This window comes from Siniperca chuatsi, linkage group LG1 (assembly GCF_020085105.1).
Source record: "Siniperca chuatsi isolate FFG_IHB_CAS linkage group LG1, ASM2008510v1, whole genome shotgun sequence".
In the NCBI taxonomy this organism is placed as follows: Eukaryota; Metazoa; Chordata; class Actinopteri; order Centrarchiformes; family Sinipercidae; genus Siniperca; species Siniperca chuatsi.
Genome location: NC_058042.1, coordinates 25588159 through 25611003, shown reverse-complemented (window position 1 = coordinate 25611003; position 22845 = coordinate 25588159). Strand labels below are relative to the sequence as shown.

Sequence of the window (22845 nt, the reverse complement as noted above, 5' to 3'; positions counted from 1 at the left end):
CCATATATATGCCAAAGCCAAAGGTAACGCTACTGGGAAACTACCTTGAATCTTTGCAGCAGTGGTCAAAAATTTTACCCCTGATACTTTCACTGATAACAGAGAGTAACACATAGTAAGACCAACCATTTCTCCACTGACTGTAACACCTCTGTAATTTACCTTTATCTCTTTCATGACCGAAAGTGTAGAATTTTAAGGCTTTTGTATTTTCCCCAGCAGATACTGTATGCTAAGTGACAAAGTAAAACTCAATACTGTACACTTTCTAAGCAAAATGTGAACTCGAGAGTTGTTTTGTTTTGTGTAATCCATTGGTGCAGCACTTAATGCCATTTTCAGAGCTTAGAGTTCTGCCAGCCCTCATCTACCATGCCCGCTCAGGAAAATAATGCTCCATTTAAACAGCTGCACTGCTGTAGAGCTCTGGCACAGAGACGGTGTGTGTGGGTGAAAGTGTGTCTGTACTGTATGCAGATTTCGCATGTGCATGCATGCACTATTCTAAATGGGATGAGTCTATGTGAGAGCTTGTGTCTGCACAGGATGTGTGTGTGTGTACACAAATGTATGTGAATGTACTAAATGTGTGTGTATTCATGCCAGTGTTTTATTCATGAGAGCAAGGCAGTATGGGAGAGTAAGGTATGGTGAATACATGCTATTTATTCTATATATACTTTATGTACAAACGTATATAAATAAACTTATATGAATGTACAGTATACATCTATAAAATGCCATATATTGTATGTATGTGTGTATTTTTATGGACAGGGGTTAGATGACTTTGACATATGTATTTGTTAGTGTGCCATGTGTTTGTACACATTCCCTAATGTCTTTTCTCTTTAGCTTTCATCTGATCCTCCGCCCTCCCTTCCTGTGTTTGCTATTACACTCCCTCTTTCTCAGAAACCCATTTCCAGCTCATCCACACACTCATGCTCTCAATTCTCCCACAGAATGTACTTTCCTACTTTTCCTCCCTTAGCCTACATCAAATGAAATTTTCAAAGAATTCTACTTATCTCAAGAAATCTCACGCATAGTTTGACTCTCCACCATAACTTTCTTTCTCTCTATTGTCCTTTGCTTTTGTTTTACCCTTTTAATTATTGCATATCAATAAAATGTTAGCATTTTGGGGGATTGTATTTACATTTCCCTAATCATTTCCCGAGCCTTCTTGGTAATGTCTGCTTTAATCAAAAACATGTGTAGCCTTGTTTGTTGTGTATATTTTTATATGTGGGTATGATGATGATGGTGGGCTGTGTGTGGATAAAAAAAAATGCTGTCATTGAGTTGCGGTGTGTTAGGGGTTAGTAACAATCACGGCTAATCGTGACAGATCCTCTCATCTCCTGTAAAAGCAGTGCTCATATTTACTATTAACAGAACCTACAGATTAATCTGCACAATGTTCACTGCCACATTTTTTGATGATACATTCATACTCAACCTATATGCAAAAAATATTCATACTGAAAATATTCACTGACATTTTATATTTGTTTTATATACAATATCCTTGGCAATTAAAACAAGTATACAGTATTTGTGGTTATGTCTAGTCAAATAAAATAATGTGGCGAATGTTAAGGAAACATTATAGTCTTGGTTAAATGAAAAAACATGATGATGACTTGAAACATGAGATGGGACATGAACCCCGGATTTTGTTCTACCACATCATGTTGTTCATAAGCCATAGGTTGACCTCTATTGTGTCTCAAGGTTGTCACAGTTTGATTGTTGATTTTTACTGCATAAACCAGGAAGCTGAATGATATAACTGGACAATTTGATGTCAAAAAGAGCGTAGAAGTTTGTGTGGTTACTTTGCAGTAGCCAATGCACACCACTCACATTAGGAACTGCAGATGGAAAACTTTCTGTATAAGATAGCTGTATCAGGTAGCTGCATAAGGCTGCCTGATTCAGCTAATAAACTGAAAGGGAAAGCCTTTCAGTTAATTAGCCACAGCATGCTAGCTGTTGTCAATGTCAGATGCAGGTAAGCACCAGGTATTTAATCTTCACTCTGCCTTCCTGGCATCACTGAAATAATCAGAATAAAAGGGTTTTTTTTCTGTGAAATCTGATGTGCACAGAATGTATGATGAAAGTAAAAACAACAAGCAACACATTAATTTAAAAAAGTGTAAAAAGGGCGATCTTTAAAGGGATGCCATGTGATGTGCTTTGCATAGTTCACAGACTCTGAGCAGGCAGATGGCACAAAATGCTGTCAATGTTGACTCATTGCAGTGCGCTGCTTGATTGCCAATGACACTCCCCCTACTGCACTTCTCCTCCCACTGGCAAGGCACCACAATATGCTCCATAGCAAGGGAAAAAACATGAAAATGCCACCTCAACACTCACACATACACAAACTGTGAAAGTTATGGGTTTGAGCTAAACTAGAGCTGATTCAGTGTGTAAATGATACTTTTCTGTATTGTTGTGACTTATCTTGCAACTACTAAACACAGAAATTGGACCTTCAAGCTGCTGTACATCTGGATGAGTGAAATCTTATCCTCTGTGGACAGAAAAAAATATACACCTGTACTATGCAAAGCAATCTTAAACAACAGTCCTACAATAAAAATATTCCCTATGTGACATTTTAACTGTTTAATTTTTGTAGAGACTGGCATTTTGTCCACCCTATTTACAAATATGTAGGGACTGCCAAAACACCTCTCAATATGATAAAAGTCAATAAAAACCACCAATAAACATGGTCTCAAAAATTGCCATGGAGCCGAGTGAACAAAATGTCAACATTGCGTTTCACATACGTAGCATTCACGGCACCGCAATGTGCATTGGATTGCATTAGAATGTGCAGGACTTTATATTTTTCTGGTCACTGAGTGTGAAGTGGTTATAATTGTGTGTGATGGTTTGAAAAATTAGATAGGGGAACAGATGAAGGGAGAACTCATGATTTGACAGGACAGTGAATGAGGAATATGTAGCCTACTCTATATGAAACATAAGAACAACCTCATCTATAGTGCTGAATGGGCAATGGCCAAGTTAGCAAGAGAGCTGTGTGAATGTGAAAATACCAATATCTTCTGTCTGTGTCTGTGTTTGTGTGTGTGTACTGTAAGTGTGTGCTGGCGGGGCAGCCCTGGCTGTAGCTGTGCAGGGGGTCCATTTCCCGCAGCACTGCTCCAGTAATCCTCTCTGGAGAGGAGCATCGCAGCTCTGTATTAAATCCTCTTGTCCCGTGGCTTTCTGGATGAAGCCAATACTGCCAAGATGAGGCGGTGAGCTGCAGCGAGCCCTCTGGCCTCATCTAACTGTCTTTGCAGAAAGCAAGTGAAGCCCAGACACTTAGCGGTGCCATCTGAACTACAAGTGCGGGGGGAAAAAATCCATGGCAGGGTTTGGGTCTGGTGCAACACAAACAATAAGAGATTAGCAGAAAGCTGAGGGGCTTAATGCAGGCGACTGCCCTGAAGCGCAATACTTTTCAACACAATTCAATATCAGGAATTGTAAAATTAGGAGATAAGACAAATGTGGCGTCAAAATAAAGTTAACTGTTTTCGCTAAAACTGGATTTACTGTAAGTGTAAAATATATATGATGAATAGATACGATTTTCCTAATGGTGGGCTCCATAGACTGCACCCAAAACTGCTCTGACAAAAGTCATATCATCAAGCACATATTCATCAAACTGTAACTAACATGAAAGCAAAAATATTTTTGGGGAGAAATAAATGCATCCATTATTCATCTACCACTGAACAATTAATTTCAGGTTTTGATTAACTGTTTTTGTATGATCATATTTACTAAACTGCAACTTGAAAATTTAATTTTTTTGGTTCATTCATATTTTTTACTCTGTTTATTCATATGATTATTTATTTCATTTTTATTTATGTAATACAGAAAACTTTGGAGCTCCATAGCAGCCTACTCTGCAAAGGAGCAACACAAAATATGTTATACTGCTGAGTGACAAGTGAACTGCACTGCACTGTTCAACTCTAGACGGCTTTTGTGGATGGTGCGTGAGTTACATTCAATTTTTTTATGAATGCTCTACTCCCACTGCTTACTCACGTCTCCTGTGACTCATCGCAATGCTCCCTAAATCCTGCATGAAATGATAGAATAGGCTTATTTGGTGTAGCTAGTGTAGCCTGTATTCTGTAAGGGGCGTGTGTTTACCCCTCAAACTGACTGCTGCTTTTACAATTACCCATTTCTGTGTGGTCCTCACTAACAATGAGGTGATTCATAATCAGCCCAAATTTGTGGGCTTTGTTAGCTCAATTTAGCAAAGCTATAATATTGTCATGACACAATATAACTGATTGGCTGTGAATTAAATATGTCATAATATTCAATATTTTTGATTCTAAAAACAGCATTTGAGATAAAGAATGAGTAAAAAAGAAATAGAAAGATGCTACTCTGAGAATAAACTCTAAAGGCCTAATTGATACATCTTCCTGTCCTGTCTCCCTGCTGTCCTGTTCTGCTTTGAGTTTATCTGGCACAGCAGTGATTGTTCCCAAAACTGTGTTTTGCAAGAAAGTGCTATAGACACAAAGATGCCTCAGTTTCCAGAAGGAAAACTACATCTGTGCACTAGAAGATGTTACTTTACCATAGCCATGATGTTTCATTTTCACACTTAAGTGACAATGCATTCATAAAAATTTAATGACACCAATTAAAATTGGATGTTGCTCAGGGAAAGGAGGACTAAGACGTCATGTGCTGTGACCTTGGTGAGAACACACATGACTGTTGTTGGATGGTGCAGCCCACGTGTCCTGGGTTCTTAATGGAAAGATGCTTCCTCCGAGTCCCTGCACCAGCTCTCAGTGTGGAGAGCAGACTAAGATGTCAGTGTGTGTGAGTGTTTGTGGACATGTGGGAGAGAAAGCAAGACAGGGAGGAAAACTGAGCGAGAGACTTGTGTGCATTACTGTCTTGTACTGTATGCTCACAGTGTAATGACACGTCTACATGTACAAACTATGCTCTCTATGAGGTTTTATTGACTTTCTCTTGGCTATATCTGCACTGGGAGTAGAAAGCTGAACATAATACAGTCAATAAAAAATAACTCTTTATGAGGTAAGACTGGTGAGAAAGAGGCTGTAGCACTGAGATACAAACATCTATGAAATTTCTAAAAATCATTAATACCCAAGAGATAATTCTCTAAAAGAGACAAAGCATGTTAGAGTAAAGAGTTAAATGTATTAATGAGTTCATTTAGTCATTGAACTCACTGGTAAATGGAACAAACTAGAACAAATGCACAATCATGCATCATCATATGTGTTTTTAGTATTGTATGAGTTGGACAGTATGTATTCTTCATGTACATGGCTAAAATTTACAAACAGTATATTCTGCTAAAGGCCTTTTTCTACTGCTCTGTATCACTGAAAATTAGCAATTTTCCCCTTGGTTACCAACCACAGCTGGTCACACTGAATGTATGTAGAATGAATGTAAATATGATAAAGTTAACTGTACTATACTCATTAGTAGTAGTAGTGAAAACAGACAAAACCACCATAAGGGCTAAGGTCTGGCAATATATTTGGATGAAAATCACAAATACAAACTGCACCCAAACCATAATCACAGAGATCCTCTGCACAGGTATGAAACGTGTGTGAAACAAATTAGTGCAGTGAGTATATTTTTCTCATAATATATTTCTAACATCAGTGATAACATACCTGTACTGTATACGCGCATGTGCAAATGGCTGTCCTTGCAAACTACTGTGCATGAATCTGAGTGAATGTAAATTTTGGCCTTTGAATATGCTTTTAAATAAGTCTAAGTCTCAGTGTGCATATATCTGCATGTGATTCTGTGTGTACGGGCATACCTGCCTTCCTCTCTGCTTACAAGTGTGCATGAATGTGAATTAATGAGTATGAGCAGGACTGCTTGGTCTGTGATAAAGTATCTGTGTCCTGCAGCCTGGTCTGGCAAAGCTCACCTGGACTCTGAGTCCTGCTGTCAGCTCCCATCTCCCTCCCCAACACTGCCCCCAGCCCACGGAGCGGACATTCTCTAACCTTTGAAACATCCGCAGTGGGCTGCCTGATTCCCCGTGACATGCCATGCTCACTCCCTCACAGCATTAGCATAGCTGCGCAAACACCTTCTGTTTGGCTAGCCTGCATAGACAGGTAGGGGATATCTGGGGTTTTTCAGCACCGTGGCTGATGCTGGGGTCCTGTCACATCTCATTGTCTGAAACTGGTAAAGTAGTTGCTACTGTAAGTATCACTATGACCAGTAAATGATACATTTTGATACATATCCTCTTATTGTATGCATTTCATTGTATTGTATCATATGACATCCTTGTCCTATCCAATAACGCCATACATACTTGTATGTATATGTATAATGTTGCATATTGCATAATCATTTTAACTGTGCTGCACCCTCAGTGTTTGGATGATGTTTCACAACGTATTGTGTCATATCACATAGTACATTGTATCAAAACACATCATTGTATCATATATGATCCTATCCTATCCAACCTGTCATATTAAACTACTCTATATATCATCATATCCCCCATTCTGTCACTCAGTCAACTGTGGCAGTGCCTTGATCTTCAGCTGATGCTTCCCCAGAATAAGAGGCGCAGGGGTGTTAACTGGGTTAAGGACCGAGAGGATACCTGGGCCTTTTCTCACTGACTCACTCAGCACAGCCAGTCTGGGCTCAGTGAGGGAAACAAGGCAAAAAAAGTGAAAGAAAGGGGGAGATGGGAGGAGTATTAGTTCCCTAACCCAGGACTTCAAAAGACTACAGATTAAGAGAGCACCATTCACAGAAAACCAGCCAGAGACTGAGTAAAGCCAAAAAGATGACACAGGAGATTGCAAACTGTGCAGGCAACTTACTCCCCTCCTCAACCTCCTCCCACTCTCTGACTCTGTCTCACTTTCTTTTTTCACCTCCACTCACAGAGCTGCTATAAACCACTCACTCAGAGGCAAAGTGAGCCATCTTAGAGGTCCAATCAAAGGCAGCTTTTGATAAGCACCTCTGACTGGCATGCAGGGCCACCACAAGGTCACTGAGCTCTACTCCACGCAAGAGAGAGGGGTAGTCTGCACTGGCAACACATCAATTACTGCAGGCAACAAAAGATGAACTATAACAACACAATAACCTGCTCTGTCTGGGCACAGAGAGGGCAGCGGAGATGCTGTTCAGATAAGTGTTTCAATACTGAACTATAAGGAGAGAAAGAGGGAAGTGGAGGAGGGGGTGGAGGGTGCATGTTTTATTTCTGAGCCCAGAGCAGCATCCAGAGAGCGGGCTTGGCAGTGATCCATGTGTCCCTTGGCGTTAGTACTGCAGTCACATTACATTTTCCCTCTCCAGTGGATCGCTGTGTGCCCAGCTGACGCTCCCATCCAGGACATGTCGTGTCCACTTTAGACTTTAGGCTCTCTGGCTCGAGCTAATCCAACAGCTAACAAACTGGAGCAGACTGCTGAGTATATAATTGTGTAAATAATTCAGGTCGTCTATGAATGAAAGAGTTACGGTATACGAGTTTGCTGAGATGTTGAAGAGCATATACGCATGCCATTTGCTATATTGTAAACTGGAGCCTGCTGACACTGAGTGTGTTTGACAAAAACGAAAGCTCTTGAACAACTGGATGGCTGCTGCTCTTCATTCTCATGCTCACACATCCACGTGCACAATAGAGAGTCAAAACCTAGCAATCCATGTGGAGCAGGTCTCTGTGTTCTGCACATAATACTAAAAAAAAACCCCAACTTATTGCTTTTGACTTCCTGCTTGCTGATACTGACAGCCACATTGAGATCCACATGTGCCACATACTCCCTGTGCTGATCCTACACCAATTAATTTCATGAATGACTAACTTGTGTTTGGTAACAAACTCCCAGTGGCTCTAGGCTTACCTCACTTAGCCCCCACCCTTACCCCCCAGAGGAGTGGCACTGCCAGGAATAGTCACAGGATAATGGAGTCAAAAGCCTTGCGCCTATAATGTGCAAAAGGGGAAAATAATTACAGATCCAAGGCTTAAGATTAAAGCGAGCAAGCCAGCTTCTGTTCCAAAACCAGTGCATTTGCACTCTTGTGGGCTTCACTACTCATGTTTACTCAAGGAAAAAAATAAATTCCCTCTAATGAATTTAGATGACATTCACGTCAAGAGTACACTCAGTTCAGCGTCTTTGAGTGGCAGAATGTCCAAGCAGTCACACAAACTGTGCCATTACCACGATGCATGTGCTAGAAACAAGCCTGTAAGCTCACTGAACCTCTCTTTGAATCAGAATTCTGCCTTGCTGAGGAGGGACCAAAGGAGGGAACATTTTGGACAACATTTGAGACAACATGGCCCAAGAGAGAGCTGCCCCCGCCATGTTGTCTAAAATGTTGATTAGTTTTGGCATGTGTAGAGATAGATTGCCTGCCATCTTTTCATTATTTCTCTGGAACCCCCCTGGAGACAGGGCATGGAGATGGACTTGAGCAGGCAAGGCGTAATTAAACTTCCACAGGCAGGTCATGTGCTGTTAAACGCTTTGCCACCATTTCTCATTACTTAACAGTGTAGTCTAAATGATATGCTGTCACTGGGCAAATTAATTGGTATTTGGTGAGGGCAGTATGGCAGCATTGTCTCCTACATGTGTCATAGGCTCTGTGGGACCATGAGAGGGCTACGCATTATCTGACCCTGATTAAGAACATAACACGAGTTAAGTACATAACAACTCTGGGTTATCACACAAGTCTTAAGCATTCATATAGTGTGTAATTTCACAGCTTCCTGACCCCGTTGACCTTTAAATGCATATTTCTTAATTTGCACTACAGCAAGTACTGTTTTCTTAATTTGGGTTTGACCTACATTTAAGAGACAGCTCATGATGTGAATTAAGGGAAAAGTCCTGCATAAACCATGAAGCAGAATTTTAAGTGAGGTGACAAGCACTGCACAACATACCACTTCATGCTCACGACGATCTAATATCACGGCCAGAATAGCATTATCCAAATGCTGTTGCCTCACAAATCAAAATTCAAACCCAGGCAAGGTCTTAAGGTGCTAAAGGACAGCATTATTAATATTAAAACAGAGCAGATTTAAGCTCCACCAAAAGATGTGTGTGTATGTGCATGAACATCTTATTTTCTGGTGCAGCACCAGCTCGTCTTACCTCCAAAGTAGGAGCCATCTGAAAGCTTGGTCTCTTTATTGCCTTTGGTTAGTACGCTGACAACCCCATGCTGTATGAAGTACATTTTTTTGCCGATGGTGCCCTCCCTGATGATATAATCCCCAGGCTGGAACACCTCAAACTTCAGCTTGGTGAGCATGGAGGTGACAAAGTTGGGGTCAGCGTTGGCAAACAGAGGCATAGACGCCACCAGCTTTCGACAGTTAAAGTTGATGATTTCCTGTGCAAGCACACAGAGAAAGGAGTTAGCAAGAATAGCAGAAAAGTGCTTTAGAAAATGCATTGACCTGTCACAATTTCAGAGAAGAGGGATATTAGAGTAACAGGAACAGTAACAGGAAAAATGTCAGCTGTGCAGACGTGTTTTTTTTCTCTCAGTTTTACTCTTGTTTGGATTTAGCCTCAAGAAAAAAAAACTGAACTGAGGGAAATGTCAAGCAGTACACAAGCTTTTGAATGCATCACAGCCGAATGTGCCTTAGATTCAAACCCAGACAGGAACACTCATCCCACCTCTCGGAGCGGCTCGTTCAGCTCTCCCAGGATGCTCTCCTCGTCGAACATCTTGCCCTGGTAACGGTGCTCATAGTAATCGTGGATTCTCTGTCTCATATCTGCTGGCAGCTTGTGGAAGGACATGTACTGCTCCACCTGTTTGTACTGCAGGAACACAGAGACACACAACAATCAGGTCACTCAAAGGCCATAGTGCTGTAGCACAGATACACAGCCACAGGGAACAGCTGGCACCAAGGTCAGACACACAAGGAAATGGAGACGGACACATACAGGCCATCCAGGCTCTTGCAGGTTACACCCAACAAGATAGCACTTTTCCAGTGTTTGGTCATGCCTTTTACAGTCGGTCTGTCTCTCTCAAAAGGCAAAAACCAATCAGACATAATGTAGTAACTCCATATTTGTTGGAAGAACATTAAATAATTTTAACTATTGTACAGCTTCTCTAAAGATATTGGAGAGTTGAGAGAGGTGTGATCATTGTCGATAAGTGTTTAGTCATGCTGGCAATTCACTGGAGCTTGTAAATGATTCACTGTTGTGGATAAACTGGATCTGGAATGCCCCAAACATAGTAAAGTATGGAGTAAAGTTAATGTGTCACTTCAATATCCAGTTGGAGTTGTCATTTTTGACCAACTTCTGTCCGTTTGGTTGTCATGTATGTGTGTGTGTTTCTTTGCCAAATTACATTTAGTAACAACTGGTATGACACAGGAGGCGACACCATGTCAACATTCATTCATAGCACTCAAATAATTTGCATCCACATTTAGTTTCTAATGATACATAAATCACAAAACTTGTTGCAGGATACTACTGTATAGTGCACTGAATTTAGTGTGTATTTGGAGGCTACGGTGTAAGGAAGAAAATGTGAGAAAGAAGGAATGTGATGATGTGAGAGTGTTCAAGGAAAGGTGTGATGTGATTACAAATCCAAATCGTGCCTTTAAACCTGGACTGGAGACTGGAGAGAAAAAATAGAGACACTGATGGTGTGTGTCTGTGTTAAAATGCATGCTTAGGTTTGTGTGTGTAATTATATGCTTCTATGTGTGTATGCATGTGATAGGCTTAACATCATAAATTGCAACAAACATAATACATACAGTACATTAGATCTACTAAAATGAAATACAAAATTTAATTTAAGATGAAAAAGTCAAAAATATTTGCACATTATAATACAATTCTACAAAAATACCAAAGCCACTAAAACAAAATCAAAATAAAAACAAATGAAAAATCTGTATGATGGTCAATCTGTGATCTTATTGATGTGTCCTGCTGATAATGCCTATTTATAATGTGAGTGCAGTGTTGCAATTAGTAACAAACAAAGCCCTGTGGCTCCTCAAACACAACGTACACCAAAACGCTTAACGGTGTATTTATTGTCTGTTTTACAGTGAAGAATGTGTGTCTGTATCCTCCAGTCTTTATGTTGTTTGTTAAAAATAAAAGCATTAAAATGGGTTTGATGGTCTTTCACTGATTCTACAGTATAGGAAGCAGAGATGCAGATCAATGCACACTGAGAGCACCTCGGGAATAATAACAGGTAGAATCCTTGACCCTCAGTGAAAGTAAGAAATTAACCATTCATAGGGCGACGCTGGAGGTGCTCTTTGATCACCATTTCTCCCCGGCCAACAGCCTTACCATACAACAACATGGCCTTACCATACAACAACATGGCTGAGCTCTTTGTTATCCGGATCTAATATCCAAGTCACCCCTCATTTTGGAGGAGATCATCAAAAGGCCAATCTTTTGGAAATATAGCACTGTAAATAAGGACAGCTGTCTCATGCAAGTCAGACTGTTTTCTTGTGAAAGTAGAAAAGCTGTCAGGCTTCCTAAAAATCAGGAGATGTGAGTAGAGTCAGAAACACATATTAGGGTTAGAATCCAGTGCTATAAAATATGTAGGCAGACTAAACTACTATACTAACTACTAACTACTTCTGTAGGTAACATGTTCTACCTTTGCACTGACCCACTGACACCCTGCTGTATTTGTAATCCTCCTTTATGCAGCCCCCTCTACAATGCTCAGTTCTGCAATGCTCTCTTTTTTTCTCCTCTGATCCCTCTTTACCAAATTTAGATATATTTTAGTTTGTGTTTTTGAGCAGAGCCTTTCGAGTCCCTCACAGACAAAGGAAACAGTATGGAATCAGTCTGTGCATATCGATGATACAGCTCCCTTGTCTGTGACCACTTACTTACAAACTGTTGCACGCTCCAGCTTGTAATCATGATTTTTAATGCATTGTTAGATGCACAAAGATAATCATAAACACTACAATGTATACATACAGTATATCTGTAAGTGCAAGGGTATATTGTGTGCATATGAAAACATGTGCTCACAGTCTACAACAAGAAATGCTGCAGATAAGGCAGACTAGGTGAATTATTATACTGTATGTCCAACACTAAGAAATTGCCCATCTGATATACTTAAAATATCAGTTCACCTCTTACGAATGTCAAGTGAAATATTTGGCAATTTATATGTTTCGATGCTGTGTAAAGTGACCTGGAAAATTAAATACTTGCTGTCCTTGCACAAGCAAGAATAAGATGTGGAAAGAAGCTTTTAGATATCCGGCATCTGTGGGGAGATGAGCTCTGTTGGGGGGAAAGGGTTTGAGTCTTTATCCCCACAATCCCTTTGGCATAAAATTGAGCATTTACTGATTTGATGATGAAATAGAATCCTCGCACAGAGAAGAACATTTGCTCCTCTACTCACTAGACGGAAAGCTCTAGAAAACAATCACACACATCTCCAACTGTAGTCCCATTGGCTGCTGAGTATTACAGCGAAGATGGCTTGTCTGCATGTGACGCCAGGATAAAGATGACAGGTGTAACCCACATTCTGTGTCTTGTCTAATGTCCTTATGTCTCCTGCATTAGACATGCCACAGCATGGCGCTCTGTTTCAAAGGTGTGGATTATCATCTCCTTCATAATGTCTCCCAACCCTTTTTTTTTTACATTCATAAAAGACACAAAAAAAGTCAACATGTAAACAACCATTTATCCTCAGCTTTGCAATATGTTACAATTGAAACATGAAAGGGAATTAGTCAAGTGCACAAACGCAGATATTGCTTTTATATTTTGATGAGTAGAACTGCACTACATACAGTAGCTCAGTGTCTCACTCAAAGGCATTTCATATTACTAATCACTGTTGAGTCTCAGAGGAGGAGCTGACAGGGATGTAAAGACACCGACCATGGGGGGACGGCGCTCTCCTGACGCTGTGATGGGCTGATAACACCCCCTGTGACAGGAAATGATCTTATTGCTGCACAGCCGTCATCACACTGCCACCAGGAAGATCCCTGCTCTTCTGCTCAACTTTGCTAAATCAAATCATAGTCAGCATTAAGGAGGTAATCATTCCACCATCAGCCTCCCTCACTGCACTCTGAAAACCAGGGTGTTCAGGCTGCAGGCTGTTCAAAATGTAAGAGTGGCTGATGAGAACAATAGGATTGATTCTTTCTTTCTTGCTTTAGTTCGACATTTTGGGAAATATGCCATTTCGTTAGATTAAAAAATGTATACAATTTTCATATCTGTACGAAACCACGAGCAGCTGGTTAGCTTAATTTAGCACAGGAGGATGTGAGTGGTATCAATCTTCTTCTTCTGACTCTTGGCAAGACAGCAAATAGTCGAAGTTTGACAAACTTTCATCCAGCTTTGGTGGTTTTAACAATGCATGTGTTTGGCTGTTGATGTTGAATTTTGATGTTGTTGAATTTTTGGAATATTTACATTTTCTAGCTTAATAAATCAATCAATCAAACTTTATTTGTATAGCACCTTTCATACAGGTTAGTGCAGTTCAAAGTGCTTCACAGATGACTGACAAGACGATAATAAGACAGAACTAAGATAAAAAATGATGACAATGAGAAAAACAGCTGTAATAATAATAATAATACAATACAGTTAGATAAAAGCTGGACTGAAAACCTGATAAAATATTTAAAAAGACACAACAGCATAAAAATAAATAAAATCAATAAGAGGCATAAAAACAATTAATAATAATAATAAAAAATAAAATACAATAATATAAGAGAATAAATACAAACCAAACCAGTCTTAATCAAAAGACTGGCTGAAGAGGTAGGTTTTAAGTTTACTTTTAAAAATTTCAACACTTTCTGTCATAGTTAGCCACTATACCCCCCGATCCTCGTGTAATCCTGTGTTTCTGCCCTTCCTTATGTCTCCTGGCTGTTCCCTGTCTGTCGTTGTATGTGTATATGTGTGTGTGTGTGTGTGTCGCCAGCCCAGAACCAGCGCACCTTGTTTCCGACCCGATCCGGTCGAGTCCCAAAGGTGGTCACAAACTACACAATAAAGACCGTTTTCCGTCCTGTGTGTCCTGCATTTGGGTCCTAAAATCGGTCCTCTTCACAGAACGATCTGGCCAACATGGATCCAGCAGGCGCCAACCCGGAAGCAGTCCCGTTCCATCAGGCGATAACCAGCCAGGGGATTCTTCTGGGTCAGCATGAGCAAATAATATGGGCTCTCTGTGAGAGTAATCAAGCCATGGTTACTCAAATCACTCAGTTGACGCAGCAAGTTTCTAAACTCACCACTCAACTCTCCACGACAGCCTCGTCCTCATCAGTGTCACATCCGACTCCAGCAGAATCTCCGGCGACGGGAATCAGTTCCGTTCACAGGTGACGTCACAGAATGTTGGCGCTTCCTGTTGCAATGCTCATTGGTTTTCTGCCAGCGCCCTGTCACTTTTGCTTTGGACCAGTCCAAGGTGAATTATATAGTTGGACTATTGCGAGGCAAAGCGTTAGCCTGGGCGGAGGCCACACATGCCCGACGACCCCTCTCGTCGATGTCCCTGGCTGAGTTTCTGGACAGGATGAAGAAGAAGGTTCAATCATCCAGACAACTCATCTCAAAGTTCCAACTCATCTCATCCCCAAACACCCCACTGGTACTGGGCTTCCCTTGGCTGCAACGTCATAACCCCCACATCGATTGGGCCAAAGGGAGAATAATGGGTTGGAGTCCCTTTTGTCTCGCCACCTGCATGCAATCCGCCCGGTCACCACCAGAGTGCAACACTACCTCGCAGAGAGTGCCGCCCCTAGATTTGTCTTTAGTTCCCCAGGAATATCATGACCTCGGAGAGGTGTTCAGCAAGGACTTAGCCTTGTCCCTGCCACCGCACCGCCCATACGACTGCGCAATTGACCTCCTCCCTGGGGCTCCTCTGCCAGCAACCCGACTATACAACCTCTCACGGTGGAGAGAGGCCATGGAGAAGTACATCGTGGATTCACTTTGCGCTGGACTAATTCGCTCGTCCTCCTCGCCATTAGGGGCAGGATTCTTCTTCGACACAAAGGACACTACGCCCCTGCATAGATTACCGGCGTCTGAATCAAATCACTATCAAGAACAAATACCCGCTACCGCTAATCAACTCCGCCTTTGAACCACTTCAGGAGGCCAAGGTCTTTACAAAATTGGATCTCCGGAATGCATATCACCTGGTACGCATTAGAGAGGGGGAAGAGTGGAAGACAGCATTCAATACCCCCTTGGGCCATTTTTAATATCTGGTGATGCCATTTGGGCTTACCAACGCCCCGGCTGTCTTCCAGGCGCTAGTGAACAATGTGTTAAGGGACTTTATAAACCGCTTTGTCTTCGTCTACCTGGACGACATACTAATCTTTTCCCCGGATCCATCAAGCCACGTCCTCCATGTCCGGCAGGTGTTGCAGAGGCTACTGGAGAACCGGCTCTTTGTCAAGGCGGAGAAATGCAAATTCCATGTCAGCTCCGTAAGCTTCCTCGGTTACATCATTGAGGGCGGTCAGATGAGGACTGACCCGGCCAAGACGCAAGCGGTTGCAGATTGGCCAACGCCCATCAACCGGAAACAGCTGCAGCGCTTCTTAGGATTTGCCGATTTCTACCGGAGGTTCATCCGAGATTATAGTCGGGTGGCAGCCCCTCTGACCAAGCTCACCTCTCCCAAGATCCCCTTCATTTGGGACCTGGAGGCTGAGGCGGCCTGGACCCAATTGAAGGCCCTCTTTACCTCGGCCCTAATCCTCATCCAACCGGACCCCACACGACAATTCATTGTAGAGGTGGATGCCTCAGACGTCGGAGCAGTTCTCTCTCAGCGTTCCCCCACGGATCAGAAGCTCCACCCGTGCACCTTCTTCGCCCAGCGACTCTGCCCAGCTGAACGGAACTACAATGTCGGCAATTGAGAGCTTCTGGCTGTCAAGTTGGCCCTGCAGGAGTGGCGGCACTGGTTGGAGGGAGCTGAACAACCGTTCATCGTGTGGACGGATCATAAGAATTTATGTACATCCAGACCGCAAAGAGACTGAACTACCGCCAAGCACGCTGGGCTCTGTTCTTCGGTCGTTTTCGGTTTACTCTTACTTACCATCCTGGATCGAAGAACACCAAACATGACGCTCTCTCCCGGCAGCACACTACCATGGATGGCCCTCCCAAACCAGACTCTATTCTCCCGTCCGCCTATGCGGTGGCCGCCGTCACATGGGAGATCAAGTCAATTGTTAAGACGGCCCAGCGTGACCAGCCAGACCCCAGGAACGGGCCCCCTAATCGACTGTTTGTTCCAGACTCGGCCCGTTCCCGGGTGCTTCAATGGGGACACAACTCACGCTTTGCCTGCCATCACGGGGTGACCCGAACCCCCTCGCTGCTGAGGAGACATTTTTGGTGGGCCACTATGGAGGCAGAGACCCGGGCTTTCCTCTCCGCGTGTTGTGTCTTCACTAGAAGAAAGTCATCTCACCGACCCACGGCAGGCTTGCTCCGGCCCAGTCGCCCATGGTCTCACCTAGCCCTAGACTTCGTCACCGGACTGCTCTGTTCCCATGGTAACACCACCATCCTCACCATCGTGGACCGGTTCTCTAAAGCAGTCCACTTCGTGCCACTGGCTAAATTTCCCTCGGCCCGGAAGACAGCTGACCTCATGGTGCAACATCTTTTCCTCCATGGCATACCGTTGGATATAGTCTCCACAATCCGGACAGACAGAAAGGTCCAACTAAGGCCCCAGTTCATTTCCCCAAGTTTGGAAGGCTTTCTGCCGGGCGCTGCACTGTGTCGGTCGGGGACCGGAATCGGCAGATCGGGGCCACCCACCTTTCCTCAGGCTAAAAGGTTTCCATCCACAATCCAATGGACAGACAGAAAGGTGAGACTAAGGTTACCCCGATCAAGACCTCATGTCCCAGATCAAGCCGGTAGCTGCCCACATTTCCCCTCCTCCCGCAGGCTGACTAGCCAGCGGCTGTTGGATGCTCCGCGAGGTAGTATCCGGAGGATATGGCCCAGAGGAGCAGTCCTGGGTCCCTCATGCTCGCATCCTGGATCCACGGCTGGTACGAGAATTCCACCTGGCTCACCCTGAAAAACCAGGAGGGTCGCCAGGAGGCGCCCATTAGAGGGGGGGTTCCTCTCATAGTTAGCCACTATGTCCCCCTGATTCTCGTGTAATCCTGTGTTTCTGCCCTTCCTTATGTCTCCTGGATGTTCCCTGTCTGTCGTTGTATGTGTATATGTGTGTGTGTGTGTCTGTGTTCTGGCCTGGCTTCCTGGTCTCCTGCCCGCGGCTGATCACCAGCAAACCTGACTCCCATCTTCATCAGTCTCCACCGTTTATACACCAGGCACTTCCACTCTGCCGACGCCAGATCGTCCCCGTACATGTGTACGCTACCTTCATAACGGCCTCAATGACAAGTAAGATAAGTGTTCTTTGTTTCTGCCAATTTAGTAATCTCGTTTCTCTCTGTCATAGACCGGCTCACTGCCGGTGATCACCGCTTCAGTCTGCCTTTGGGTCATCTGGACATCAGTATCACGCTAACCGCTAAGACGCCCTCGCCATCCGGTCAACCTTGCCTCCTGAGACAGCCGCCTCCCCGAGCAACACACCAGGCTTTACTGACCCTCCGCCTGGCCGGCCCAGTCCATCCCACCACACTCGCCAGCCCAGAACCAGCGCACCTCGTTTCTGACCCAGTCCGGTCGAGTCCCCGAGGCGGTCACAAACTACGCCGAATACTTCGTATCTCTACTACCATCTGCACAATTCATGTTACAGTGCTCTGTCCTGTGTGTCCTGCATTTGGGTCCTAAAATTGGTCCTCTCGACACTTTCAGCTGCTCTCAGATCCTCCGGCAGACTGTCCCAGTGGCTTGGGGCATAAAAGCTAAAAGCTTCTTCACCAAAAGTTTTAGTCCTGCACTTTGGAACAACTAATTGACTTTTGCCAGAGGTCCTCAGTGGCCATACCGGTAATTAAAGACAATAATACAATGAATGCTGCATTGTTCAACACAAATGACAGCCATTTAAGTAAAAGAGTTGTCTTTTCCATCTCCATGCCATTGGACTGTTTAACTAGGTAGGTTAATACACAATTCAATTAATTTTCAAATCAATTCATAGGGACTTTATTGGCATGGGAAACAGACGTTTACATTGCCAAATAAATTTTTTTTTTTAAAAGATGTACATTAACAGAAAAATTGTGATTTTGCTGTTAGAAATATACAGATAAGTAAAAAATAACTTAAAATTAAATAGAAAATGTACACTAGCAGTTAAAAAATACAAATACAAATAAGTGAGAAGTATATAAACTATTGGTTGACTGATATGGGTTTTTCAATGTCCAATGCCAATGTTTAGAAAGCATGGCCGATATATATTGCCAATATCAAAACAAAGAAAAGTCATGTATAATGACGTTATGGTGTAGATTTCAGAATGTGACTGGTATTTAAGGGAGAGCGGGGAACAGTCATTCAGCTGCATTATTCTATACATTATAACATAATGTGTATTTAACGCTAGCCAGTAATGGTTTTAGATTAGATGTGATGTCACTGAGGATGGGAGAAACGTGTTAACATTTAGAAAAGACGATGGTGACAGAGGAAATTTAGGCAAACATTTACAGCAGGGTGCATGAGAGTTACAGTACAGGGCTCGAAACTAACTTTTTCACCACGTTCCCAAAACTCACAAGGGCGAGTGCTAACATTGTTCCACAGCAGCCACACTGACAAGGCTGCCTGCAGCCACATGTTGGGCAGAAAGATATGCCCTGTCTCCTTCTCCTAGGACTATTTTTAATTTTGAGAGGTCATTAAGTTCTTTGAAATCTGAAATTACAGAGTTGAACTTGTTAAAGTAAATGTTCCTTATTTAATTTATGAGGAAGTGCATCTCTGCCTCAACTTCACCTGTTGAACAGTGACATATTCTGTTTTCTTTTGGTTGCCATGATTTTTTGTCTTCCTTTTTTGAGTGCTAGTTTGTTGTCACTGAGCTTGTATTTGGTTAGGATCTGTCTCTGCTTTCTATCTCTGACAGTAGAGAGATATTCTGCCAATTCATAATGTTTTTTTGGGGCCAGATAACATTCTGATCTACTTTGGCTTTTAGTTTCTTCTTTCCAACGTTCCAAATAAGTTTCTTTACATTGTGTTATAATTTGGTTTACTCTGATTGGTTTTTTGAAAGCAGTGTTGTTGTGAGACTGGTCGAGAGGGGGCAGTTAGTCTGCATGTAAAGATTCTGTTTGATGTTTGTCCCAACGGGTATAGCTATGATGACTGAGTGGACCCCATACTACACTACCATACCACAATGGGCTGGATGACACTATCAAATACTTTAAGCCAAATTTTAATTGGAATTTGGAAATTATAAAATCTTCTCTTAATTACATTTTGAGCTCTTTGAGCTCTTTCTTTTAGTGCATTCACTGCCATGTTGAAACTACTTGATGCCGTTATGGTTATACCAAGGTAGGTATAACTCATAGTGTGTTCAATGATATGATTATTTACGGTAAACTGGTATTTGTTCTACTGACATCTGGGGCGTTTTTGAAAAATCAATTAGTTTTCTTCATTTTTACTGCTAGGCCCCAATTCTGATAGTACTTCTTCTATGCCCAGCTGTTGCTGTTGTCCTTGTTCAGCAGGAGACAGTAGAACAAGATCATTAGCATAAAACAGTGACTTCACCTCTATCTAGGAGGGAGAGGCAAGGAGCGGCACATTGATCCAACTGTACAGCAAGTTCATTTATATATACATTAAATAAAATCGGACTGAAATTGCAGCCCTGACGAACACCTCTACTCAGGGTGTCCACGCTAACCTAGCATGTACTGACTTGTCAAGAGTGAGCTGTGCCTCTGTATATAAGTACCTTACTGTAACTTACTGTCTTACTGTCTACAGTAGATAGGTTTTTATTTGTGTGTGTGCGGAGCCTATTAGCTTCCAGCCTCGGCAATATTACAGTAGAAGCATATTATGCTCACTGAGCTATACTGAACTGCATCTTCACTTTTTCACAAATCTTTTCCCTCTCTTTCTCAGTTTTGATCATTCTCCACATGGCCATTCTTTGGTCTGTTTCCCATTCGTACTTTTTTTCCCCAATTCCCTTCTCTCTCATACAGCTCTCCAAGCAGATGCAAATTTTTCCCAAATAAAATATGAATAATTCATTTCCCAAAAGAGATGTCAGCCACTTAATTATACTTTCTAAACATTTATTTTTCTCCACTGTTCTCTATTTCCTTCTCCATAACCTTTCACTGCATCGTCAAAAGGTATGGGTCATATAATAAGGTCAAGTCTTAAAAATTTGCACCCACAAACGTAAGCATGAAATGAAGTTTTACCCTTAGTTAGCACTTCTTTACTAGACATGAGCAATTCTCTTTATTAACAGGCTATGTAGCACAGTCCTTTAAAGTAGCTGTAATTAAATCTCTTCTTAAAAAGCCCACGCTTGATCCAGGGGTTTTAGACAACTATAGACCTACAGTATATCTAACCTTCCCTTTCTCTCTAAGAAAAAGCAGTCCCCAATCAGTTGTGTGACTTTCTACATAACAATAGTTTATTTGAGGATTTTCAGTCAGGATTTAGAGTGCATCATAGCACAGAGACAGCACTGGTGAAAGTCACAAATGACCTTCTAATTGCATCAGACAATGGACTTGTCTCTGTACTTGATCTTAGGGTTGCATTTGACACCATTGCCCATCACATCCTATTACAGAGACTGGAACATTTAATTGGCATTAAAGGAACCGCACTAAGCTGGTTTAAAACATATCTATCAGATCAATCTCAGTTTGTACATGTTAACGATGAATCCTCCATGCACACCAAAGTTAGTCACAGAGTTCCACAGGATTCTATTTTTGGACCGATTCTATTCACCTTATATATGCTTCCTTTAGGCAATATTATTAGTAAACACTCCATAAACTTTCATTGTTATGCAGATGATACCCAATTATATCTATTGATCATGCCAGAAGAAACTAATCAGTTAGCTAAACTTCAAGCATACCTTAAGGACATAAAAACTCAGACAACACTGAAGTTATTGTTCTTGGCCCCAAACACCTCCAAGACACGTTATCTAAAGACATAGTTACTCTAGATGGCATTGCCCTGGCCTACAGCACTACCGTAAGAAACCTCAGAGTTATCTTTGATCAGGATATGTCCTTTAACTCCCACATGAAAAAGACTTCAAGGAAAGCCTTTTTTCACCTTCATAATAGTAGGTGTCTAGTTCTGCTCGAGGTTTCTGCCTCTTAAAACAAAGTTTTTCCTTGCCACTGTCGCCAAATGCATGCTCTTGGTGGGAATTGTTTGGTCTCTGTAAATAATATAATAAAGAGTACGGCTTACTTCTATAGAAAAAGTGCAATGAGATAACTTCTGTTATGAATTGGCACTATATAAATAAAACTGAAAAATGGGCAACATAAAAATTAACAAAACCTTGTTATATAGAATGCTCCACCTGCTTTGTTTGTGAGGCATGTGTTGGAGGACAGCTCAGTCTTGTGTGAAATGGTCATAACAACATTGAATTCAGGACTGGTAGTAGTACTCATTGGCAGCCATTTATATTCTGTAGTAAGTAGTATGCTACGGTGAGACAGGTGGTCTGGCTTCTGTTACATATCTTCTAATTTTTCCACTAGCCATGGATAAGTCCTACTAAGTTTGGAAGCATGAACCTTTTTCAGCTTCTGAAGCGGGGCGTGACAGAAAAAGTTTAAGAACCATTTAGTGATGTATTATTTAGTGGTGTAATTAGGCCATAGTTAGTTAATAGGATGTGCTTAATGGTCTCTATGGTGCATCCTACTCAAACAAGGACATTCCCTTGTCCAATCACCACAGTCTTGACAGGAACACAACAAATGCTGCAGAAAACATACATTTCTCATGACACTAAATATACAGTATATTGACATTGGTTGCACCTTTGAGTTGGTTTTGGTTATACACACAGAGAGCAGGTAACTCATTGAGTACCTCTGGGGCATGTCCTTGACTCAGCAGTGAAAGTTGTGCGGCAGACAAAGAGGAAAAGGGAATGTAACAGGGTTTAGATTAATGCCATCAGTCAGGTCCCAACTAATGAGAACAGCTCCTACTGTTAGGCAGAATCAGACTTAAGCTCCTCAACTTGTTGACAGCTGTGCCCTTGGGTTGATTGTATGGGAAAATTGTGACTTAACCTCTACAAGGCACCACAAAGGTATTGCTATTGTTGGATGAAACCTACATCTTTTTCATACAAGGTTTCTCTTTAATGCCTTCAAAATCAATCAACACAGAGCTGACCGGGTAAATATTTTGCCTAAATAAGGAAAACATTAAACTGTATGTTTTACTAGTTCCCTGGCAGCATTAATCAATTTATTTCCCTCTTGGAAAGAAAGGGACAACACTGTAAGTGCAAATATAGTCCTCCTCTGATGACTATTTACTGTATTTCCAAAGGTCTTGATTGGGGGATTGAAGTGGGGGAACAAAAAAACCCTAGAGCCTCTTTGCCCACAAATAATCAGCTTTGGGCCTCTTATTAACTATTCCCAAAAGAGCCATGTTTAATTGCCAAGTGTTAATTAGAGATTTAGAGAGG

At 42.1% G+C, this 22845-nt stretch overlaps 1 protein-coding gene across 4 annotated transcripts in view; it reads right to left on the bottom strand.

Moving 5' to 3' along the window:
- Positions 1 to 22845, bottom strand: part of hcn4 (hyperpolarization activated cyclic nucleotide-gated potassium channel 4) — an 87206-nt gene that overhangs the window by 8019 nt on the left and 56342 nt on the right. For all 4 annotated transcript variants that reach the window (XM_044207494.1, XM_044207475.1, XM_044207468.1 and 1 more), the window contains 2 exons: positions 9783 to 9929; positions 9249 to 9489 (listed from right to left, as the gene is read on the bottom strand). In XM_044207494.1, the coding sequence (XP_044063429.1) occupies positions 9249 to 9489; positions 9783 to 9929 (388 nt within the window). The remainder of the gene's footprint in view (positions 1 to 9248; positions 9490 to 9782; positions 9930 to 22845) is intronic.